At 40.7% G+C, this 12,271-nt stretch overlaps 1 protein-coding gene across 2 annotated transcripts in view; it reads right to left on the bottom strand.

Annotated features, from left to right (window-relative positions):
• EGLN3 (egl-9 family hypoxia inducible factor 3) overlaps nucleotides 1-12,271 on the bottom strand; it is a 457,661-nt gene that overhangs the window by 95,456 nt on the left and 349,934 nt on the right. For both annotated transcript variants that reach the window (XM_081547999.1, XM_081548000.1), the window contains one exon: nucleotides 8,811-8,868. In XM_081547999.1, coding sequence (XP_081404125.1) covers nucleotides 8,811-8,868 — 58 coding nt within the window. The remainder of the gene's footprint in view (nucleotides 1-8,810; nucleotides 8,869-12,271) is intronic.

The raw sequence follows: 12,271 nt of genomic DNA, 5'->3' as shown, positions 1-12,271 counted from the left end.
ACTTACTGTAAAGCTTCACAAAGAAAGAAGGAAGTAAACCTACCAAGGAGGCAGCAATGTGTTCCTCAAACCACATTCTTAACCTGATGAAAGCTTCTTTTATCATCTTTAATAGTAGTGCTACATAGTTCAGAGTAGATGGTCCAGATCTTACATTTAATCATCTCCTTGTGCCCTGGATCTTCCAAAGTTATTAATAATTATTCAGAATCTCACCAGGGTAGAGTTAGCAGGCAAAAACAACCCTACCAGGGTCAGCTTCATTCTGCCCCAAGACTGTATTTGGTCCCTCACCTGAACTAAAAAGGAAGTAAAATATGTGATATTTAAGTCACCAGGTCCTTTCTAATATCAGGGAAGCAATGAGAGCTCCCGTTTATGCTATTTCTGCTAAAAGGTCTCCATGTGTATAACACCTAGTGGAATCAGTTCCCTGCTCCCTAAAAGCAACTACAGCTGCAGAGGAGAGGCAGCAGCTGGTTGGGGGGTGGAGGGTTGGGAGGGGTTGGGGGGGGCGGTGGAGAGATACCCACAATCCCCAGCAGAGCACCAGGGGTTAACAGGGGAGATAATTGTGTTTGAGGAAACTGATAGGATCTGGAGAAAAACCAAAGCTTAATACCTTGTCTGTCATTCCTCTGAAAAATTAGGAAATAGTAAAAGTAAGCAAATTACTGTTTGAGTAGTGACTAAGAGAAAAAGGAAACTCAGGGCCTATAGCATTGTTCTAAGGCAGCCCTTGGATCCCAACCTGGGCTTGGAACCAAGCCAGTTAGAGGCATATAGGTCTGTGCCAATGGTTAAGTTAATAATAATTCAGAATAATGTTACACTCTTGGACAAGTTCAAAGTGGCATTTTAAACAGCTATTCCGTTAGCAGAGCCTGCCAGCTGACAAATGTAACCCTAAGAGAAGGCAAACCATGAGCATGTAAATATTTTAATTAAAGGTGAATATGAAACTCATTGTGCTTAATATTTAACCTGACACTATTATCATCCACTGCTTTAATCTTAAGTTCTGACAATGGTAAAGTAAACACGAGTAGCTAGTGAGAATGTGATGGTCTGCTTAACAAAAAAAAGCATTTCTGAAATCACCCAAGGCTAAGATTATTAACAATTCTAAGAGCAATAACAAAAGTTATGAATGTTGGTTTACAAATTCTAGAAAAATATTGTTTGTTTGTCCTTTGATTTTATGAGGCAATTTTGAAAAACATCAATCAAAGACCTGCACTGAATTGCCAGGTGTGAAGACAGGGTTTGATGGGAAATCCAGATGGTCAAACCATCAGCAGAGTTTTTATATTTGTGATTGGTAGAGAGGAGGCGGCCTATGTTTGAAGCACAACAGATGGGAAATGCCAACTTCATCACTTAAAGTATTATCCTCACTCCCTCCTCACAATCTGGAAACGAATGATGATGTTGCTCTGTTCAAAGACAGCAATCCTTTTCTAAGTGAGGGGCAACTTAATAGGCCCCTTTAAGTACCCTTACACACCTCTTTGGGTTAAGATGTCACCATCACTATCTCCATTAGTTAATAATAAGAGGAGTGACTGCTAGTCATTAAAAAATAACAAACTTAGCAGAAATTAGAAAATTATGTACACATTTTACAATTCTGAAAGGCAAAATGAAAAAATATTTTTAATGATGAATGATCAGGTAACAAAATGTGTAAACTAACACACACGCATGTGTGAGTGCAGCCATACTTGAGCAATATTTATATTTTTAAGTAGCAGGAAAAAAAATGATACTTTGAAATGATTAGGCATCTTAATTTTGGAAAATACTACAAGCTTAAAGAGATCTAACTGGTGTCTCAACCAACTCCCCCTACCCTCTTGCCTCAGGCAGGTAGCAGCAAAGAGAGTTAGTTAAGGTCATGTAACCAATAATGATCATAGCAAACGCCCTCTTCTGACAACACAGGAGAAGACTCTACACATGGACATCACCAGATGGTCAATACCAAAATCAGATTGATTATATTCTTTGAAGCCAAAGATGGAGAAACTCTGTATAGCAACTCTGTTAGCAAAAACAAGACGGGGAGCTGACTGTGGCTCAGATCATGAACTCCTTATTGCCAAATTCAGGCTTAAATTGAAGAAAGTAGGGAAAACCACTAGACCATTCAGTTCAGTTCAGTTCAGTACAGTTCAGTTGCTCAGTCGTGTCCGACCCCCTGCGACCCCATGAATTACAGCACGCCAGGCCTCTCTATCCATCACCAATTCCCAGAGTCTACCCAAACCCATGTCCATTGAGTCGGTGATGCCATTCAACCATCTCATCCTCTGTTGTCCCCTTCTCCTCCTGCCCCCAATCCTACCCAGCATTAGGGTCTTTTCCCATGAGTCAACTATTTGCATGAGGTGGCCAAAGTATTGGAGTTTCACCTTCAACATCAGTCCTTCCAATGAACACCCAGGATTGATCTCTTTTAGGATGGATTGATTGGATCTCCTTGCAGTCCAAGGGACTCTCAAAAGTCTTCTCCAACACCACAGTTCAAACACATCAATTCTGCAGTGCTCAGCTTTCTTCACCGTCCAACTCTCACATCCACACATGACCACTGGAAAAACCATAGCCTTGACTAGACGGACTTTTGTTGGCAAAGTAATGTCTCTGCTCTTAAATATGCTATCTAGGTTGGCCATAACCTTCCTTCCAAGGAGTAAGCGTCTTTTAATTTCATGGCTGCAATCACCATCAGTAGTGATTTTGGAGCCCAAAAATATAAAGTCTGACACTGTTTCCACTGTTTCCCCATCTATTTCCCATGAAGTGATGGGACCAGATGCCATGATCTTAGTTTTCTGAACGTTGAGCTTTAAGCCAACGTTTTCACTCTCCTCTTTCACTTTCATCAAGAGGCTCTTTATTTCTTCCTCACTTTCTGCCATAAGGGTGGTGTCATCCGCATATCTGAGGTTATTGATATTTCTCCCGGCAATCTTGATTCCAGCTTGTGTTTCTTCCAACCCAGCGTTTCTCATGATGTACTCTGCATAGAAGTTAAATAAGCAGGGTGACAATATACAGCCTTGACGTACTCCTTTTCCTATTTGGAACCAGTCTGTTGTTCCATGTCCAGTTCTAACTGTTGCTTCCTGACCTGCATACAGGTTTCTCAAGAGACAGGTAAGATGGTCTGGTATTCCCATCTCTTTCAGAATTTTCCACAGTTTATTGTGATCCACACAGTCAAAGGCTTTGGCATAGTCAATAAAGCAGAAATAGATGTTTTTCTGGAACTCTCTTGTTTGTTCGATGATCCAGCAGATATTGGCATTCAATATCACAGTAATCCAAGTCTATGCCCCAACCAGTAATGCTGAAGAAGCTGAAGTTCAACGGTTCTATGAAGACCTACAAGACCTTCTAGAACTAACACCCCAAAAAGATGTCCTTTTCATTATAGGGGACTGGAATGCAAAAGTAGGAAGTCAAGAAACACCTGGCTTAACAGGCAAGTTTGGCCTTGGAGTACAGAATGAAGCAGGGCAAAGGCTAATAGAGTTTTGCCAAGAGAACGCACTGGTAATAGCAAACACCCTATTCCAACAACACAAGAGAAGACTCTACATGTGGACATCACCAGATGGTCAACACCGAAATCAGATTGATTATATTCTTTGCAGCCAAAGATGGAGAAGCTCTATATAGTCAGCAAAAACAAGACCGGAGCAGACTGTGGCTCAGATCATGAACTGCTTATTGCCAAATTCAGACTTAAATTGAAGAAAGTAAGGAAAACCACTAGTCCACTCAGGTATGACCTAGATCAAATCCCTTATAAGTATACAGTAGAAGGGACAAATAGATTTAAGGGACTAGATCTGATAGACAGAGTGCCTGATGAACTACGGACAGAGGTTCGTGACATTGTACAGGAGACAGGGATCAAGACAATCCCCATGGAAAAGAAATGCAAAAAAGCAAAATGGCTGTCTGAGGAGGCCTTACAGATAGCTTGGAAGAGAAGAGAAGCGAAAAGCAAAGGAGAAAAGGGAAGATATTCCCATCTGAATGCAGAGTTCCAAAGAATAGCAAGGAGAGATAAGAAAGCCTTCCTCAGTGATCAATGCAAAGAAATAGAGGAAAACAACAGATTGGGAAAGACTAGAGATCTCTTCAAGAAAACTAGAGATACCAAAGGAACATTTCACGCAAAGATAGGCTCAATAAAGGACAGAAATGGTAGGGACCTAACAGAGGCAGAAGATATTAAGAAGAGGTGGCAAGAATACACAGAAGAACTGTACAAAAAAGATCTTCATGACCCAGATAATCATGATGGTGTGATCACTCACCTAGAGCCAGACATCCTGGAATGTGAAGTCAAGTGGGCCTTAGAAAGCATCACTACGAACAAAGCTAGTGGAGGTGATGGAATTCCAGTTGAGCTATTTCAAATCCTCAAAGGTGATGCTGTGAAAGTGCTGCACTCGATATGCCAGCAAATTTGGAAAACTCAGCAGTGGCCACAGGACTGGAAGAGGTCAGTTTTCGTTCCAATCCCAAAGAAAGACAATGCCAAAGAATGCTGAAACTACCACACAATTGCACTCATCTCACATGCTAGTAAAGTAATGCTCAAAATTCTCCAAGCCAGGCTTCAGCAATACGTGAACTGTGAACTTCCAGATGTTCAAGCTGGTTTTGGAAAAGGCAGAGGAACCAGACCATTCAGGTATGACCTAAATCAAATCCCTTACGATTATACAGTGGAGTTGACAGATTCAACGGATTAGATCTGATAGACAGAGTGCCTGAAAAACTATGGAAAGAGATTCGTGACATTGTACAGGAGGCAGGGCGCAACACCATCCCCAAGAAAAAGAAATGCAAAAAGGCAAAACAGTTGTCTGAGGAGGCCTTACAAATACCTGAGAAAAGAAGAGAAGCAAAAGGCAAAGGAGAAAAGGAAAGAAACACCCATTTGAATGCAGAGTTCCAAAGAATAGCAAGGAGAGCTAAGAAAGCCTTCCTCAGTGATCAATGCAAAGAAATAGAGGAAAACAATAGAAAGAGAAAGACTAAAGATCTCTTCAAGAAAATTAGAGATACCAAGGGAACATTTCATGCAAAGATGGGCACAATAAAGGACAGAAATGATATGGACCTGAAAGAAGCAGAAGACATTAAGAAGAGGTGGCAAGAATACACAGAAGAACTATCCAAAAAAGATCTTCATGCCCAGATAATCATGATGGTGTGATCACTCACCTAGAGCCAGACATCCTGTAAGGAAAGTCAAGTGGGGCTTAGGAAGCATCACTACAAACAAAACTAGTGGAGGTGATGGAATTCCAATGGAGCTATTTCAAATCCTAAAAGATGATGCTGTGAAAGTGTTGCACTCAATATGCCAGCAAATTTGGAAACTCAGCAGTGGCCACAGGACTGGAAAAGGTCAGTTTTCATTCCAATCCCAAAGAAAGACAATGCCAAAGAATGCTCAAACTATCACACAATTGCACTCATCTCACATGCCAGTAAAGTAATGCTAAAACTTCTCTAACCAAGGCGTCAACAGTATGTGAACCATGAAATTCCAGATGTTCAAGCTGGATTTAGAAAAGGCAGAGGAGTCAGAGATCAAATTGCCAACATCCGTTGGATCAACGAGAAAGCAAGCGAGTTCCAGAAAAACATCTACTTCTGCTTCATTGACTACGCCAAAGCCTTTGACTGTGGATTACTACAAACTGTGGAAAATTCTTCAAGGAATGGGAATACCAGACCACCTTACTGGTGAGAAATCTGTATGCCTCCTGAGAAACCTGTATGCAGGTCAGGAAGCAACAGTTAGAACTGGACATGGAACAACAGACTGGTTCCAAACAGGAAAAGGAGTACATCAAGGCTGTATATTGTCACCCTGCTTATTTAACTTATATGCAGAGTACATCATGAGAAACACTGGGCTGAATGGAACACAAGCTGGAATCAAGATTGCTAGGAGAATTATCAATAACCTCAGACATGAAGATGACACCATCCTTATGGCAGAAAGTGAAGAAGAACTAAAGAGCCTCTTGATGAAAGTGAAAGAGGAGAGTGAAAAAGCTGGCTTAAAACTAAACATTCAGAAAACTAAGATCTTGGCATCCAGTCCCAACACTTCACAGCAAATAGATGGGGAAACAATGGAAAAAGTGACAGACTTTACTTTTTTGGTCTCCAAATTTACTGCAGATGGTGACTGCAGCCATGACATTAAAAGACACTTGCTCCTTGGAAGAAAAGTTATGACCAACCTAGACAGCATACTAAAAAGCAGAGACATTACTTTGCCAACAAAGGTCCATCTAGTCAAAGCTATGGTTTTTCCAGTAGTCATGTATGGATGTGAGAGCTGGACTATAAAGAAAGCCGAGTGCTGAAAAATTGATGCTTTTGAACTGTGGTGTTGGAGAAGACTCTTGAGAGTCCCTTGGACTGCAAGGAGATCCAACCAGTCTATCCTAATGGAGATCAGTCCTGAATATTCATTGGAAGGACTGATGCTGAAGCTGAAGCTCCACTACTTTGGCCACCTGATGTGAAGAACTGACTCACTGGAAAAGACCCTGATGCTGGGAAAGATTGAAAGCAGGAGGAGAAAGGGACAACAGAGAATGAGATGGTTGGATGGCATCACCGACTCAATGAACATGAGTTTGAGTAAGCTCCAGGAGTTGGTGATGGACAGGAAAGCCTGGCGTGCTGCAGTCCGTGGGATTACAAAGAGCCAGACATGACTGAGCAACTGAACTGAACTGAACCAATAATGGAGAAAGAGAAAGGAACACAGTATCATCAAACATCAAATTCTTAGGAGTTCCTTTTGTCTGTCTTTAAGTTCTGACCCCACTTAGATTATTCCTAAAATAGAGGAACAGTATGACCATGCAGTCCATTGGCTCACAAAGAGTCACACATGACTGAGCGACTGGACTGAACTTTTGAGGAAAATAGAGGAAAAAACCACCCCACCCATGAAGCAGCTGAATTAAAAGAAAATATAAATTGACCTTTAAAAATATTTTGAATTAAAATCCTTTGGAAATGGATGATATAAATATAAGATTGGTTAATGTTCAAAGCTGTTTATAATTTTTCTTTATTTTGCTTCAAGTAATTATTTATCTCAAAACGAAACCACAGTTATTTGTAAAGATGATGCTTTCTGGCTCTCAACTTGGGGATATTTGCCAGAAAACAACTGAGGTATACACTCAGTCAACAAATACATCCATACACTGGGGGAAAGCAGCCAGGAGCAATCTTTGTCTCTGTAACCAATCTCAGCTACACTGCTCTTCCTCTAAGGAAAAATTTGCCTCACTTTCATTTCAGTAGAGTCTTATCAGATTGTTTGAAAAATTTTACAAATTAACCAAAAGATAAACAACATATAACATAAATGATCAAAAAAATTACAAGTAATTTTAAAATGGACAGTGATTATTTGAAAGAATGTTTAACTTCATTAAGAAGTTAACTCAAAGGAATTAAAATAAGAAATATGAGATACTATTTTTCACTTGTCAAATTGGCAAAAATCTTTAAATAATATCTAATGGTGAGAAATTATATAAAAATATGTACAGTGGTGTATATACACTGCTAGTATAAATTGAGACAACCTTTTTGAAGGAATATATGTATATGTATAGGTTTTAAAGCCTTTAAAAGAGTACATATTCTTAGAGCAACTAGATGTCTAGAAATTTATCTAAGAAATCATCATAGATATTGATATAGTTTCAAGTATGGTCATTACAGAGCTACATACATTGTCCAGAATTTGGAGGCTGCCTAGATGTCCAACAATAAAGAATTGTTTCAATTTTTATAAAACAATCATATGATAGAACATTATGTAGAGGGAGAAGAATATGTAACATTCACAATGCATGAAAAGATTTCAACACTACTTAATACACTATTTCAGTTTTGTATTCATGTACTCAAGATAATAGAAAACAAATCACGCTATCTGTGGCTTTCTCTGGAAACTGGAATTATTGTTGGTTTTTATTTGTTTCTCATTGTTTACCTGTTTCTTCTATAATGCTCTTGCTACTATTCTCTAAAAACAGTTGTTTGAGATATAATTCATATATCATACAATTATGATTTACTTCTACAATTAAGAAAAAAAGCCCATAAAATTATTCTTACCAATTGAGTTAAAGCTTTCGGAGGCAAACATTTCATTAATATTTCATTTCGATTACTTCGACATTGAGTTGCTATCCCACTTTGTACAACATGTTGCATCTCAGAGCACCTTACACAGGGTCTTCTAGCCAAGTGGACCTCACTACAGATGGACAACTAATGACGTGTTCCTGCCACAGTGCAAGTAATTAAATCTTGCTAGGGTCTTTGCTCCCTCTTACCAGAAATTACACTATGAATAAGACAGCAGAATAGCCTTATTCTAAAGTCCTAAATATACATCATGTCCCTCTTTCTGACACACTGTGGGTCTTCATAGAATCCCCAGCATGACTCATACCAAGAGAGATGGCATTCATTACATCAAGGATTTACAACCAAGAAGAGGTGCAAAACTTGGGCAGCCACGGACAGAACTGAATACTGCAATTTTTAATGTTTATTTCATCTTCCATTAACACAAAAAACCTACCTTCTTAAATGTGAATCAAATTTGCATTCAGAGACATCTAAAATACTGGCCAGTTCCTCACTGAAAAGACCTCAGTGATGTTGGGAACACTGAAGAGGGGAGTTGGGGGCAGTATGCAAGCCTTTGGTTGCCAAGGGACACTTACCATCTGTGGGTTGAGGAAACTGAACGTTCTCGAACGGATGGCAGAAAGAGCCGAAGTGCTGAAAAACAAGGGTCAGTACAAGGGTTAAGTGAAAGTGAAATTACACTGACCCAGAAATGCAAATCAATGTGCCTTAGCTCTCTGTAGAACTCTGGGTGCCCAAACACTCCATTGTTTCTTCGGATTACCTAGTGTCCCAAGAGAGGCTTCAGCGATTCAGAGAAAAGAGATGAAACGCAGAGGGAAACAGCAGGCAGTGGCAGAATCTAATTTTGTTTGAGAAGCATCTCCACAGTTTATAGTGGCCTTCTCATAGGGAAGAAAAATGCAGTTTTGAAGTTTTGTTCCCTTTCTTTGTACTGCTTTTACTACCTTTAGTAGGCCAAATTCAAAGCTCAAAATCAGAGGTCAGTTTAAAACTGAAAGCTAACCAATCATAAGAATAAGAGGACACAAGCTTAGACATTTATAATTCTCATCTCCATTTTGCTCTACCAAGTTGCCTAGTGTGCAGGACTTCTGGCTGCTGATAGAAAGCTTCCTGAAATATAAATTTCAGGTAAGTAACGTCATGGTTCTCACTCTAATGGAATTAGGAGGGGGTTGGGGGGAAGGGAAGATGGAGGCATGGAGAAAAGGAGTCAAGGAAGGGAAGAGAGACAGGTGATAAGCTAAAGAAGAAATGAGTACAAATTTACAAGAAAAGGAACAAAAACGAAGGTCAGATAGGGACTCACAGTGAGGGGGTAAAACAAGGAACAAGGTAAGGCAAGGATAGTTAGCAAAGGGTTACAAACATGGGTGGAGGGACAAATGGCCTAGGCTTGAATCTAGGCTTTCAACTTGACTTCTGGGCGACTTGGCAGGTTACTTAACCTCCTGAGGGACTGTTAAGAGAGATTAAATTTGAGAATGAACAAAGTACCTGGAATGGGGCTGGAGCCCAGTGAATCTTCAGTGACCACAAACTCAACTGTCAGCCCCTTCCTGTCCCAGAGGGAGGAGTGGGCCAGACTCCCAACCTCTACCCTCCTCTGTCCCCACACCTGACCATTTAGAGTTCTAGCCACACACTAAAGACAGGAGACACTGAGCTTTTGAGTTGAAATCTTGGTTCTGTCACTTGCTGGCTATTACTACATTAATTTATGCAACAAATACTCATCAACTGTTTGTTCTCTTCAGGTTCTGAACTAAGATTTGGTGAATGAAAACAGACATGGCCCCTGCCCTCATGCACCTTACAGACTCGTGAGACAACCAGATATTAATCCAATAATAAAGCAAATAAATATAAGATGAACACTATGGAGAAGCACAGAATGCCAAAAAATTACACACAAGTCCCTTGAAGAAGACACTATTGAGCTGAGCTTTGGCAGCTGAGTGGGTATCAACCTAGGCTCTGAAAGGGATGGTAAGAATATTCCAGGCTGAGGGAACAGCTGGTTGGCTCGAGGCCCAGAAAACGAGGAGACTGGGCTGCCACATGGGGCCAGGCCAGGAGGGCATGGTGAGCCTGGTTAAGGACCCTGGTCTCTAACAGTGAACAGAAGTAGCATTGGAGGATTTTTAATCAAAAAAATCACATGATAATATATGACTTTTTAGAAGACCACTTAAGCTTAGTATTGGGACTAGATTTGAGGAGGTCTACTTTAGACCACTGGGGAGGCTCCTGAGCTATCCACGGAGGGCAGCTGGTGGCTGGGCTGGAATGGAAGTCAACAGGGAGTCTACGGGTGGACACTATATCCACAGGACTGGAAGCTGGGTATCAAGAGAGGATTTCTCACTGGAGGAACTGGATGCTAAAATTTTCACTCACCAAAACAGGGAGTGCTGGGAGAATGCCAACCTGGGGGAGGCTTGCTCATAGGTTTGGTTTTTGACATGTTTACCTAGGGGTCCATGGGGAAGCCATTTAACCCCTCTAAGCCTTGGAATCTTTGTGAGGATTAAGTGAGATCATATGCCTGAATGTTTGGAACAGGGCAGATGCTAAGGAAATGGTAGCTAGTGTGTTATTGGGACCTCAGACAGGAAACATGGAGCAGCTTTGCCTCAGCCCTTCCACAGAGGGAAGCCTTCCACTTCACAGCTCACATGGCATCTTTCTTGATATGATATATGATCCACACATACATGATCCTAAAGTAGAAAGTCCCATTTGAGCACAAAGTAAATCAGGATCTTTGGATCACGCTGGGGAGGTACTCACATTTATTTATCAGGAGATTCCTTTATCTGCCCCCTTTTTTAAGTTATTAGGAGAAGTCAGGTTCTGAGACTTGTATACACAGTACTTTCTTTTTCACCTCTTGCCTACAGGTGATGGTTCAATTGATGAACTTTTAGGAAAAATATAGCTGTTTGACAAATACTTCTTAAGCACTACCTTTATGTATGAACTATGGAATATAAACATAAATGAAACCCTATTCCTGTTCTTAACTCATTGGAAAAAAACTCCGATGCTGGGAAAGATTGAGGGCAGGGGGAGAATGGGGCAACAGAGGATGAGATGGTTGGATGGCATCATTGACTCGATGGACATGTTGCTGTTGTTTAGTCGTTCAGTCATGTCCATCTCTCTGCGATCCCATGGACTGCAATACGCTAGGCTTCCCTGTCCTTCACCATTTCCTGGAGCTTGCTCAAGCCCATGTCCACTGAATCGGTGATACCATCCAACCATTTCATCCTCTGTCATCCCCTTCTCCTCCTGACCTCAATCTTTCCCCGCATCAGGGTCTTTTCTAATGAGTCGACTCTTCACATCAGGTAGCCAAAGTATTGGAGCTTCCGCATCAGTCCTTCCAATGAATATTCAGGATTGATTTCCTTTAGAATTGACTGGTTTGATCTCCTTGCAATCCTAGGGACTCTCAAGAGTCTTCTCCAACGGACGTGAGTTTGAGGAAACTCTGGGAGACGGTGAAGGACAAGGAAGCCTGCCTTGCTGCAGTCCATGGGATTGCAAAAAGTCAGACACAACTGAGTGACTGAACAACAACAAATTCCTTGTGCTTAAGGAGTTTGAGGTCTGGTAGGAGTCACAGGTACCCATTGAAATGCCAAGAGGAAGTGTATGATAACAAATAGTGGGAAGCAAGACTCTCAAGTCTAGAAATAGCACATCTTAAGTTTCAAATTAAAACCTGAAACATAAGTGCTGCTTTCAAATGCTAAGCCAGTCCCATGTGGTGAAGGGTACCATTTAAGTTTGGAGTCTGAAAAGCCAGCTGGATGAATATTGTCTCAACCCGTGGCAGAAGAGAAGACAAAGATACTATCTGGTATAAATATAATAAACACAGAGAGTCATAATTCACAATTAGAATGAATTTCGGGGAGAGGGGGTTGGGGGATATCTTAAGTGCTAAATCTAAAGAAAAGGAGTATTTTTACAGTGAAAGATTTTCTACTAACATCAAATTAGAGAATTATTTGTACAGCCA

The sequence above is a fragment of the Giraffa tippelskirchi genome, chromosome 12 (genome assembly GCF_054371585.1).
Source record: "Giraffa tippelskirchi isolate mGirTip1 chromosome 12, T2T-mGirTip1v1.2.pri, whole genome shotgun sequence".
Classification (NCBI taxonomy): Eukaryota; Metazoa; Chordata; class Mammalia; order Artiodactyla; family Giraffidae; genus Giraffa; species Giraffa tippelskirchi.
The sequence above is the reverse complement of the archived record's forward strand: the minus strand, read 5'-3'. Positions and strand labels throughout refer to the sequence as shown.